The 12,304-nt window shown below is 52.5% G+C and overlaps 1 protein-coding gene across 3 annotated transcripts in view; it reads right to left on the reverse strand.

Moving 5' to 3' along the window:
• Nucleotides 1-12,304, reverse strand: part of TOM1L2 (target of myb1 like 2 membrane trafficking protein) — a 117,666-nt gene that overhangs the window by 43,023 nt on the left and 62,339 nt on the right. For all 3 annotated transcript variants that reach the window (XM_054571132.1, XM_054571130.1, XM_054571131.1), the window contains exons 2-3: nt 8,075-8,159; nt 2,014-2,092 (exon numbers count right to left, since the gene is read on the reverse strand). In XM_054571132.1, the coding sequence (XP_054427107.1) occupies nt 2,014-2,092; nt 8,075-8,159 (164 nt within the window). The remainder of the gene's footprint in view (nt 1-2,013; nt 2,093-8,074; nt 8,160-12,304) is intronic.

A 12,304-nucleotide genomic window follows, 5' to 3' on the forward strand; every position in this document is an offset into this window, starting at 1 on the left:
AGAAGAAGAAGAAAGAAGAAGGAAGAAGAAGGAGAAGAAGGAGAAGAATGAGGAGGAGGAGGAGGAGAAGAAGAAGAAGAAGAAGAAGAAGGAGGAGGAGGAGGAGGAGGAGGAGGAGGAGGAGGGGGAGGAGGGGGAGGAGGAGGAGGAGGAGGAGGAAGAAGAAGAAGAAGTAGTAGAAGAAGAAGAAGAAGAAGAAGAAGAAGAAGAAGAAGAAGAAGAAGAAGAAGGAAGAAGAAGAAGAAGAAGGAAGGAAGGAAGGAAGGAAGGAAGGAAGGAAGAAGAAGAAGAAGAAGAAGAAGAAGAAGAAGAAGAAGAAGAAGGAAGGAAGGAAGAAGAAAGAAGAAGAAAGAAGAAGGAGGAGAAGAAGAAGAAGAAGAAGAAGAAGAAAATGGCAATAAATACCTGTCTATCAACAATTACTTTAAATACTCCAATCAAAATATATATGGTGGCTGAAAGGGTAACAAAACAAGACCATTATATAAGCTTCTACCAGAGACTTACTTCAGATTGAAAGACATGCAGAGACTGAAAGTAAAGGGATAGAAAGAATTATTTCATTTCAGTGGAAACAAATACTAAAACGCTGCAGTAGCAATACTCAGATAAGACAAAATTGACTTTAAAACAAAGGCTATAACAATAGACAAAGAAGTACCCAACATTCTACTTATGGGTATTTATCTGAAGAAACCCAAAATAACAAACTTAAGAAGACATGCATCCATATGTTTACTGCAGCATTATTCACAATAGCCAAGATATGGAAGCAACCTAAGTGTCCATGAACAGATGAGCAGATAAAAAAGAAGTGGTGCGTATATACAATGAAATATGACTTGGCCATAAAAAAGAATGAAATCTTGCCCTCTGCAACAACATGGATGAACCTCTAGGGTATTGTGCTGAGTGAAATAAATCAGACAGAGAAAGACAAAAATCCAGATCATTGCACTTATGTGTAGAACCTAACAAAATAAACAAGCACAACAAAAAAACAGACTCAGAGATACAGAGAACATTTGACAGCTGCTGGATGGGAGGGGGTGGTGGGAGAATGGGTGAAGAAAATGAAGGGATTTAGAAGTACAAATTGGTTGTTACAGAAGAGTCAGAGGGATATAAAGCACAGCACAGCGGACATAAGCAATAATGTTGTAGTAACTATGTGTGATATCAGATGGGTACTAGATTTATCGGGATCATAACTTTGTTAAGTTACATAAATATCTAATCACAGGCTTGTACACCTGAAACTAAAATAATATTGTACAACTGTAATTTAAAAATAAAAAATACATTTTTAAAAAAAGGATTCACTGTGGCCCACATGTTGCCACATCTGAAAACTGTTAGCTTTCAAGACAGAGGTTAACACCTGAAGTTGTCCCTTTTAATTTTCTGACATTTTAAGGAAGGGCAAAAACCTGCTCTGTCCCTTCCTGACAGGAGTCACATGGCCAGCTTCTCCAAGCCCCTCCCAGTGGCGACCAGCTTTACTCCTGCGTCCACAGCAGGGCACCTCACAGGGGGAAGGTCTGGGCAAACCCCTAGACCTCCCTGAGCCTCGGTTTTTTCATCCCTGTGAGGGGGGTGACGAAACCTCTTTTGGAAGGTTATTGCAAACATCTGCATGAACATCTGGAAAGCTCAGCAGCAGGCATGTTCTGGGGTGGAAGTTAGCATTTTCTGGAGGCAAGTGACACCTCGGGAGGCAGCCAGCCTAGACGTCTCACAGCAGGCTGGCCGCCAGGGGGCCCCACCCAGGCCCCTTGGGCTTCTCTGTTCCAGGCCTCTGAACCAGTCAGTGCTGCCGGTGCCTCATCTGCTGGTACACACCAGACTCAAGTTCCTGCCCCTTTTCAAAGGCACTTCAGAAGGCTCCACTGGCCTCTAGCGGCACACGCAAGAGGCTGTGCTGAGTGGACAGAGGGGAGGACCTGGGAGTGGGGCGAGACGGGAGCACGCATGTGCGGGGGGCCCTCCCACCCACTGGAGGGCAGCACTCACTGTTAATGCCAGCATCACTTCTTTGTAGTTCCGGTTCCCGTTGAGCCGCTTCTTCAGGGCTCGAATGGCATCCTTTGGCCTGGAGAAAAGGACACATTAAGATCCCTGAAAATTACGCTTCAGGGCCCTATCCTACAAATTCACTCCCATTTGTGTGAGCAAGCATATATACAAAGTTACTGCAGCATGTTTGTAAATGTGAAAGATGGGAACCAAACTAAATGTTCATCAATATGAAACAGGTTAAATTAAACTATGGTTATCCACATAATGGAACACTATGCAGCTGCAAAAAGGAATAGACATCTTTGCCCTGGCCGGGTGGCTCAGCTGGTCGGAGCATCATCCCGTACGCCAAAGGGTTGCGGGTTTGATTTCTGATCAGGACACATGCTAGTGGTGAGTTCCATCCCTGGTCGGGGTGCATGTGGGAGGAATCCAACTGATCTCTCTCTCCCCTACCTCCCCTTCTTTTTCTCTCTAAAATTAATAAACATGTCCTCGGGTAAAGATAATAAATACATACATACATACATATATACATACATACATACGAGTAAAAAGAACAGATATGCCTCATGCACCAATATAGAGCCAACTGTGGATGGAGCCATCGGCGGAGCAGTGCACGGCGCGCACCACTCCTTGAGTTACACAAGGACAACGCACGCACACGCAGTGCTCACGCCCGCACAGGGAAGAGAATCCCTGGAGAGAGCCACAAGAAGCTGGTAACTCCAGCTACGCCCCTTAGTAGGGGAACTGGGTGACAGAGGGGACAGGCAAGTTTTTCACTGGATTGTCCATTTGCAGCCCTTTTGAAATGTGTATCATATGCAAGCATTATTTATCCCAAACAGTAACCAACGCCCTGCTGTGTGGGTGCCCTGAAGAAACCAAGGAGAAAACGGCCAGGTCCCTGCTTAGGCCTGGATGTTCAGGCCCTTCCCAGTTCTATGGACCTCCTTCTTCCCTGAGAAAACTTCTGTGTTTCCCAAAACCTAGGAGCTGGGTGCTCTGAGGTAATGGATCTAATGTGGATTCCCAAAGATAACCTCTCAGAATTATAGGCAGTCCCCAGTTTACAAGCGGGCCATGTTTAAAAGCTCACTTATATGCTGATTATTTAGAACTTGGAACACAGCTTTCCTTAAGTCACTGTCAGAGCAGGGCCTTGGAGTCCCCAGCCAGCCATCTAAGAGTGCCCATTAGGTGCCATTCTTGTGTATAACATCTTACTTAATTTATTCGAATCAGGATAAACAAAGGTGTGGCACTAAGAGCCCCCGCTGGCATGACGGCCCCCCCATGGATGCCCTCACCTGAGCTCTCGGGGCCCCAGTCCAGCTGCAGGGCCGCCTGCCGCTCTCACACGTGGGCCCCACACTCCTACACATTGACGTGTCAGTATACCTTTTGGGTCTCTCCAAAGTTGAAAGTTGGTAAGGCAACGACCCCCTAATCTTCCAGCTCTAAAATAGTTATCATCTAGTGACCAAGTGAAAAAGTCCTTTCAGATGTGTATGAGGAAGCTGGAGGTGCGGGGTGGAAGCTCTGCTTATCAGCCCAACTTAGACAGAAACACACTGTAGCAAGGCAAGGCTTCTGTTACTGTAGGCAGTTAACTAGTTATTAATAAGAAAGAGAGCAAAAGGAATTAAACATTGAACTTAAAAACCTGGGAACCTCTTTCCCGTTCCCAACTTGAAAAACAGCTGCCTGCAAGAATTCTTGGCTCTTGAGTCCAAGGGCTGACAGGACAAGGCTCCCTGGGGAATGGGTCCTCGCCAAGTGTGTCCCCAGGACGGCTGCAGCTTCCCAACAGGACTGCTGGTTTCCGCAAACACGGCACTAGACAAGCACTTGGCTTTGAGGATTGGTAGTGAACTCGAGCTGGTGAAGGTGAGCAGCTACTGGCCAAGAGCACTGATTGGTTTCGTCTCTCAAGGGCTCTGCCAAGCCACGGCCGGCCCGGGCCCACGGCTGCCAGCCCTCAGTCGGGCCTTCTCCCTCGCCTCGTGAACCTCCATGGAGCAGAGAGGGGAAAGGGCCTCAGGGTGCAGTCACACACGACTCAGGGAGCGCAGCGCCGCCAGAGTGGTCCTGGCAGGGAGGTAATGGTGGTGGCGGGAACGCGGAGTCGCAGGCTCCAGGTTGGAGTGAAAATGAAAACTCATCCTCAGGAAGTACTGCCTGGGAATGACTAGGTGAGCACAAAAGCAAGTATTTATCTCTCTCCCCGGGGAAGCAGCTTCAGAGAGGAGGATCAAAGGTATGTCAGAGGAATTGCAAAGTTTCAAGCAGCAGCAGCAGATTAGACAGCAAGGGGGTGGAAACAGAGAAAGGAGAGAAGAATCAAGAGCCGCGATGGAGCAGGAAGAAGCAGGGGACAACACCACATGCGAGATGCCCCCACACCCCGGCAGCTTTGGGAAAAAAGGCTGGGCCCCTCCGGGCTGCCCCCAGGGCCTCGGCTCTGGCCTCAGGGTTGCCTTCAGGCTCCCCAAAGTCACCTCAAACCCCAGACTCGTAAGAGACCTCCTTTCCTGTCATATTGAACTCATCTTGTCCTTCAGTTCCAGAACTGCCACTTCAGACATGCTTCCTCCTTATTCCCGGGGGAGGACACGGCTGCCCCCGTCCCTCACCCTGAACACCTCCGCTCCCTCCTGCCCCACCTGCACTCCACTATTCTCTTGCTCTACAGCACTTACCCCGCGGTTCCTCCTCTGCGCCCTCCTGCCTAGAGGCTGGGGAACAGACAGAGCTTCAGGGAGCTGGGAGCATCCAGCGACTCATCGAAAGGACAGGACCCGGTAGTGGGTCCTCATCACCGGAGCCGCACAGCAGAACCGGAGCGGCTTACCAAAGCCACGTGCCTGTGCCCTCATTAGGTAGCTCTGGGAGAGGCCTGGCAAACAGGGCCTAAACCTCGCTGGGTAGGCAACTCGGCCAGGCACCTCTTGTTAATGACCAAGGATCCAGGACACAAGGGACTGCCACACACAGCCTCTCAGGCTGGAGGCAGCCTGAGCGCTGGACATCGGGGAGGTGCAGGGAGGGGCCTGCGGGCGCCGGTCAGGACCCCAGCCCCGCAGACGCAGAACTCTTGAATGCAGAAGAGATGCACAGGCAGGGTGTTGGGGGCTGGAGCCAGGTCTGCCTAGGCTTGCACCTTGCCCTTCATAGCTGTGGTGGGGGGCCCGTGGCGGGGGGCCCGCGGCGGGCGGCCCGCGGTGAGCGACCAAACGACCCTGGGCCTCAGTGCCCTCAACATTAACAGGGACTGGCCCTGCGGCACGGGGCGCGGCCCGGAGAGGGCTCAGGGGAGGCAGACGAGGAGCGGCAGTCTGCCTGCTATCGCGAGGAGAGGGGAACCCACGCGATAGCACTGCGGGTGCCCCTATTTGTTAATGAGGAACCCGAGACGCAGAGAGATTAGGTGACTCACCCAGGGCCACACGACAAGTGGGCGGAGGCCCTAGGTCTCCAGACCAGGCTGGTGGCCCGGCCCCCTGGCCCTAACCCCACCACACCCCCATGCTGTGTGCGCCCCCGCTGCCATCCACCTCCTCACCTGGCAGACCCAGGACTCCACCTGGGCGCCCCTCCTCCAAGAGTCCGCTCCTGCCGACGGCCCCAGGGCTGGCTCGCTGCCTTTGGGCCAGTCCCTCTGGCTGGCTCTCTAAGCTTTTCTCAGAGTACTTGTCACACTGTGTTATGATTATAGTCACACGCCTCCATTCCTCACAGGGACTTCATTCATTTATTCACTTAGTTAACCAATGTTCATCAAAAGCCAGTTACATGTGTACTATGCTAGGCGCCGGGGATAAAACAGTGGTAACAGAATTCCTGCCCACATGGAGCACACAGCCCAGAGGGGATTGGGGATGAGACAGACAGTCTAACAAACGTCATGCACGTATGTAAGTTTAAACTGTGATGAGTGTGAGTGTAACACAGGGTATTTACAAAGTCACATAACAGGGCACTTGTCCAAGTCAGGAGGGAGGGTGTCAGGGAAATGGGGTACAGTAAATGAAAAAAACAGCCGGTGGCGGGAGGGACAGAAGGAACGCTAGACTTGCAGCCCGGAAGCAGGATGAAGTGGCCAGGGCACCCACCATCAGCTGGATATGTGGGGAGAGGGTTGGCAGTCACCTCACAGCAGAGGCAAAGGCAGGAAGTCCCAGAAGGCACAGAGGGCGCCCTCTGAAAAGGGCACGAACAGGAGTGTGGGCCGCTTCAGCAGGAAGGGGCCCTGAGGACCGTGAGTGCAGTGGACCCCACTGCGCACCTTGGAAAGGGACCTCCGTCCCTGTGGAGTGGGGGGCCCCATTCCAGCACATTTGTATCCAGATCCCTCCCGTGTGTGGAGAGCTGCAAACAGGGGACAGGGCTAGGGAAAGCTCTGGGGACTGAGAGACCCGTGGGGCTGAGGGGGGGACAAGGGCAGCGGACCCCAAATGGAGCGGCGGAGGGGCCAGGTTACCCAGCAGGGTGTGTGGAGGATTTCTGCCCTAGAGAAGGCTTGTTGGCAAGGGAGTGATTTCCTTAGTCCTGCGTTTCTAAGAGCCCTGCCTGCAGCATGGAGGATAGACAGACGGAAAGAGGCAAAGGTCAGTGGGTCACCCGAGGGTACAGCCCAACTCTGGGGGGTGACCCAGGAAGAGAGCTCTCGGCAACCCGACCTGAACCACCTGTTCCCGACAAGCCCCTCCGCACGCTCTCCCTGCACACCGTGACCCCTGTGCCCCACCCTGCTGCCCCCGGGTCTGCCGCGGCGCGCTCCGTTCCCAGCCAGGCCACTCCGCACGTGGTGGCAGCACGATCTCTCTGAAATGAGTGAGACCGTGCCCTGGCTCTGCTCGGACCCTCCAAGGGCCCTCCTGCCCCCTGGGGTCAAGCCCGAGGCCCTGGTGCCCGTGTCACCTGGGTCTGGACATCTCCGACCTCCCCTCCTGGCCCCTTCCTCCTCGCCCACTCTTTTCCAGCCCTGCTGGCCCCCCTACTATTTCTGAAACACACCAGACGCCCTCAGTCCCAGGACGCCTGTGCTTGCTGTTCCTCCCTTGGAGCCTTCTCCCCTGGCAGAATCCTCGCTCCTCACCCCCTCATTTCCTTCCTGTCTTTGTTCGGTGCACCTGTGAGGCTCTCCTTGCTTATTCCATTCAAAATTGCTAGTCCCCAGCCCTCTCCTGCCCTGTGCCCCGCTGTGTCCTCAGGACGGACACCAGGGCCCAGCACAAGGTCACCATTTAGTGAGCAGGTGCTGAGTGAAAGCAGGGGCGACCGTGAGAGGCTGGCCCCCATTGTGTGCATGACAAGGCTGTGGCAGGTCACAGTGCAAGCTCAGGCTGCCCGAGTCCAGCTCCTCTCCTACCGCTCTGGAGGTGGTTTACGATTTCATGGCCACGTGGGTTCCAGTTTTAGGGTGTGGCCAGAGGGCCAAATACAGGCAACTTTGGAAGAAGCGGCAGGAGAATGAGGCCAAGACGTAGACAGGGCCCTGTCGCGAACAACAGCAGCAGCCTCGGCTGCGCAGGGGTGCGAGCGCACGCAGCCTGCGGGTGGTCGCCCCTCACGGCAGGGCCTGCGGCTGCCCTGGCACCACGCGCTCTCCCTCACGGCCTGCCTCCCCCCGGGCCACGGCGGCCTCTCTCCCACGGCCAGGCCGTCGTCCAGCAAAGCAGGGAGACACTGCCTCACGTCTGCGAAGGGAGAGCAGAGGTCAGGAAGGAGAGGGGGGCCGAGGGACTGATCTGGCCACAGAGACCGACAACCGCTGGGCTCCAGGTAACCAAGCAACTTCATTCTCCCTTGTGATTAAATGCAGGTTATTGAAAGATGCCACCGGCGCTCGAACTCCACGCTGTCACTGGGGGAGTGGGGCGGACTGGCAAGGAAGAGGAAAGAGAATCAAGGGTGTCAGGTATTAAATGCCAAGACAGGCTAAAAACAGAACAAAAAGTACAATACCTGACACCCTTAAGCCCAGACAGGATTTGAGTTTCACCAGGAGCTGACAGCTTCTGGGGGGTGGGGGGGGACCACGTACCCTTCATCTGTCTCATTGATGATGTCGCAGATCTCCATGTTCAGCGTCCAGTCCTCGCTCTGCAAGGAGCCATCTGTGGCCTTTTCTGTAAAGTCAGAGAGAAAACTGGTTGACATTTCTTGTTTTTTAAGAAAAAGATTTTATTTACTTATTTTTAGAGAGGGGGGAGGGGAGGGAGAAAGAAAGGGAGAAAGGGAGAGAAATATCAATGTGTGGTTGCCTCTCACGCGCCCCCCTACTGGGGACCTGGGCTGCAACCCAGGCCTGTGCCCTGACTGGGAATCAACCGGGGACCCTTTGGTTTGCAGGCCAGCACCCAATCTACTGAGCCACACCAGCCAGGGCGGAAAACCAGTTGACTTTCTCCTGAACAAGGGGCCCTGGCAGGAAACAGGAAGGGACCAGAACCACCACACTCTCCCAAACAGATGGTCGGAGCCAACAGAGCAGTTCTGCGGGTCCTGCTCTGACAAGAGAGCCCCCCGCCTGAGATCTGGGCCTGGAGGCCGACGTCCTAACACTGTCCCCCGTTCGCCAAACTCCAGACTGGAAAGCTCATGACAGGCCTGTGCTACTAAAAATCACTCAAAGCTCTCTGCTCCTCCCGGATGGCGGACGGCGGACGGCCACGTCTTCCTACACAGCCGGGTGAAAGCAGCCACGCCCCTGAGACGTGGTGCTAAGGGCGGAGTGGACCGGTCTGGCCGTATTGGACACCTGGTCCCCAGGGCTGCTTTTCACTCTGGCAAAGTGGATACTGTCGCCATCGGTGACCCTTTCACTGACCTCAACTACATGGTTTGCATGTTCCAGCAAGAGTCCACCCATGGCAAGTTCAAAGGCACAGTCAAGGTAAAAGCAGGAGGCTTGCCAGCAACGGAAGGCCCGTCTTTGGAAGCGAGAGCCCGCCAACATCCAATGGGCTGCCGCCGGTGCTGAGCATGCTGTGGAGCCCACCGGTGTCTTCACTGCCATGGAGAAGGCCGGGGCTCACTTGAAGGGTGGAGCCAAGAGGGCCGTCACCTCTGCCCCTTCTGCCGATGCCCCCATGTTCGTGATGGGTATGAACCACAACAAGCATGACAACTCACTCAAGGTTGTTGGCAACGCCTCCTGCACTACCAACTGCTTGTCCCCCACCCCAGCCAAGGTCACCGTGACAACTCTGGCACTGTGGAGAGACTCATGACCACAGTCCGTGCCAGCACTGCCACCCAGACGACCGTGGATGGCCCCTCTGGGAAGCTATGACTGATGGCCGAGGGGCTGCCCAGAGCACCGTCCCTGCTTCTACTGGTGCTGCCAAGGCTGCGGGCAGGGCCGTCCCCGAGCTGAATGGGAAGCTCACTGGCATGGCCTTCCGTGTCCCCACCCACAATGTGTTGGCTGCGGACCTGACCTGCCACCTGGAGGAAGCTGCCAAATACGATGACATCAAGAAGGTGGTGAAGCAGGCATCGGAGGGCCCCTCCAGGGCACCCTGCAGTACACTGAGGGCCAGGCGGTCTCCTGCGACTTTAACAGTGGCACCCACTCCTCCACCTTCTATGCTGGGGCTGGCATGGCCCTCAGTGACCACTTTGTCAAGCTCATTTCCTGGTATGACAATGAATTTGGCTACAGCAACAGGGTGGTGGACCTTATGGTCCACATGGCCTCCAAGGAGTAAGAGCCCCCTGGACCACCAGCCCCAGCGACAGGAGGAGAGGCCCTCAGCTGCTAGGGAGTCCTCGCCCAAATCAATGCCCAACACACGGAGAATCTCCTGAGCGCCACAGATTCCGTCCCAGGACCCCTGAGGAAGGGGAGGGGCTTAGGGAGCCCTGCCCTGTCATGCACCTTCAATAAAGTTTACTGCACCCAGCCAAAAGAAAAACACCCAAACAGGGAGATGTTAAGTTTACTAGCCCACAGATTCTAAAGCCAAACTACCTGGGTTTGAATACAGGCTCCACCGCTTACCAGCTATGTGATTTGGGAAAACTACTTAACTTCTCTGTGCCCCGTTTCCTCATTTATAAACAACCCCATAGAGTTGTTACGACATTTCAGTGTAAAGCCCACCCTGGCCAGGTGGCTCAGTTGGTTGGAGCGTCATCCTGCACACCAAAAGGCCGCAGGTTTGATCCCAGTCAGGGCATGTACGGGAGGCAACCAATCAATGTTTCTCTCTCACATAGATGTCTCCCCCACCCAAAATCAGTAAACATATCCTTGAGTGAAGATTAGTGTGACGCTGTGTGTGTGTGTGTGTGTGTGTGTGTGTGTGTGAGAGAAGCCCTTGGAATAGAGCCTAACACAGTCGGTACTACTTGGTAGTCGCTATTATAATTTTAATAATCAACTTCAGTAGTTAAAAACTACATCTCGAATAAGGGGGAAGAGAGAGGGACCATCACTTTTTTAAGACACAGTGAGGCAGGGTGTTAGGTGCTTTGTGAACAATATTTTATTTCAACCACAGAACGACTTCCTGGCCATTCAGTGGAAAAGCACAGTCTTTTCAACAAATGGTGCTGCGAAAACTGATCTCCACATGCCAAAGGATGAAAGTGGACCTTTTTCCTACACCACAAAAGAGAATTAACTCAAAATGGATAAAAGACGTAAACTTACCAGGTAAAACTCTTAGAAGAAAACATTTTTTAAAAATGCCTTCTAACATGGGATTTAATAGTAATTGCATGGATATGACACAAAAACACAGGCAACAGAAGAAAAAATTAGATAAACTGGACTACATAAAAATAAAAAGCTTTCTGTGCATCAAAGGACACACTCAATAGCGTGAAGAGCCAACCCATGGAATGTGAGAAAAAATGTGCAAATCACAAATTTGGTAAGTAGTTAATATCCATAATATTTAGAGAACTTTCACAACTCAACAATAAAAACCTCAATTAAAAAATGGGAAAAGGATCAGAATAGACATTTCTTCAACGAAGATATTTAAATGGTCAACAAGCACATAAAAAAATGCTCAGTATCATCAAGGAGCAGGAATCTGTAAATCAAAAGTACAATGAGATAGCACCTCATTGTACCATTAGGACGGGCGCTGTAAAAAAACCAACCGGGACAGAACAGGCGTGGCAAGGGGGCGGGGGAATGAGGGCCCGGGCAGGCCGTCGGCGGGGGCGGGGGCATAAAGCGAGGCCGCTGCTGGGGAACGTAGCTCCTCAAAACACTAAAAAAGAATCACCACTTGATCCAGCAGCTCCACTTCTGGGTGCGCACCCAAAAGAACCGAGGACAGGGTCTCCAAGAGGCGTTCGGACAGCCGCGCTCACAGCAGCATCACTCACAACAGCCAAAAGGTAGACGCTGCCCTAGTGTCCGTGAATGAACAAAGTGATAAAACAAAACATGGTGCATTCGCACAATGGAATGTTATTCAGCCTTAATAAGTATGGAAATTCTGACACATGGATGAACCCTGAGGACATCATGCTAAGTGAAATTAACCAAACAGAAAAAGACAAATACTGTGTGATTCCAATTATATGAGGTACCTGGAAGGGTCAAACTCCTAAGGGACAGCAAGGGGAATGAAGGTTGCCCGGGGCTGCAGGAGGAGCAACCGGGAGTTGTTCAATAGGTACAGAGTTTCAGTTTTGCAAGATGAAAAAGTCCTGGAGATTAGAACGCTTAAAAAAGATTAAGATGGCAGACTGTGTGTGTATTTTAACATAATTAATTTTTAATTAAAAAAAAAGACCTCCTAAGGTGGGCATTATTCCTGCCCACATTTAAAAATAAGGACATGGGGTTCCGGAAGGCTGGGTCCTAGGCCAGGATCACGCTGATGAATCGCACACTTCGAATGGCAGGGGACAAACGGCACGCGGACCCTGGGGCGGCTGCGGCACCGGGACTCCACCCCAGGCCTGTAGGTCCCTGACGCCTAGGCATTTGCCTGATGCTGAGGCACGTGCCAGAAAAGGCAGGGTTCGGACGCAAAGTTGATATCCTAGATGAAGTCTAAACCGGCCCCATCCTAACTGTACAACTTGTGAGAGGAGCACCATTACCACCATTTTAACAAAAGCTTCACACAACCCACACTGATACTTAAACAATAAAAGATGACCTCTGTACACGCCGGGAGCATCCTTGTTTTACTGGATGCAGCTATGGAGAAGTGATACTTGTTTTTTACATAATATACCAAGACTCGCATATCCAAGCAGAGGCTGTACTCACAGTGACAACACACTCCAAAAACAGTGC

Source organism: Pteronotus mesoamericanus, unplaced genomic scaffold (genome assembly GCF_021234165.1).
Source record: "Pteronotus mesoamericanus isolate MK-2021 breed Mesoamerican mustached bat unplaced genomic scaffold, CSHL_Meso_final contig_22, whole genome shotgun sequence".
Taxonomy (NCBI): domain Eukaryota; kingdom Metazoa; phylum Chordata; class Mammalia; order Chiroptera; family Mormoopidae; genus Pteronotus; species Pteronotus mesoamericanus.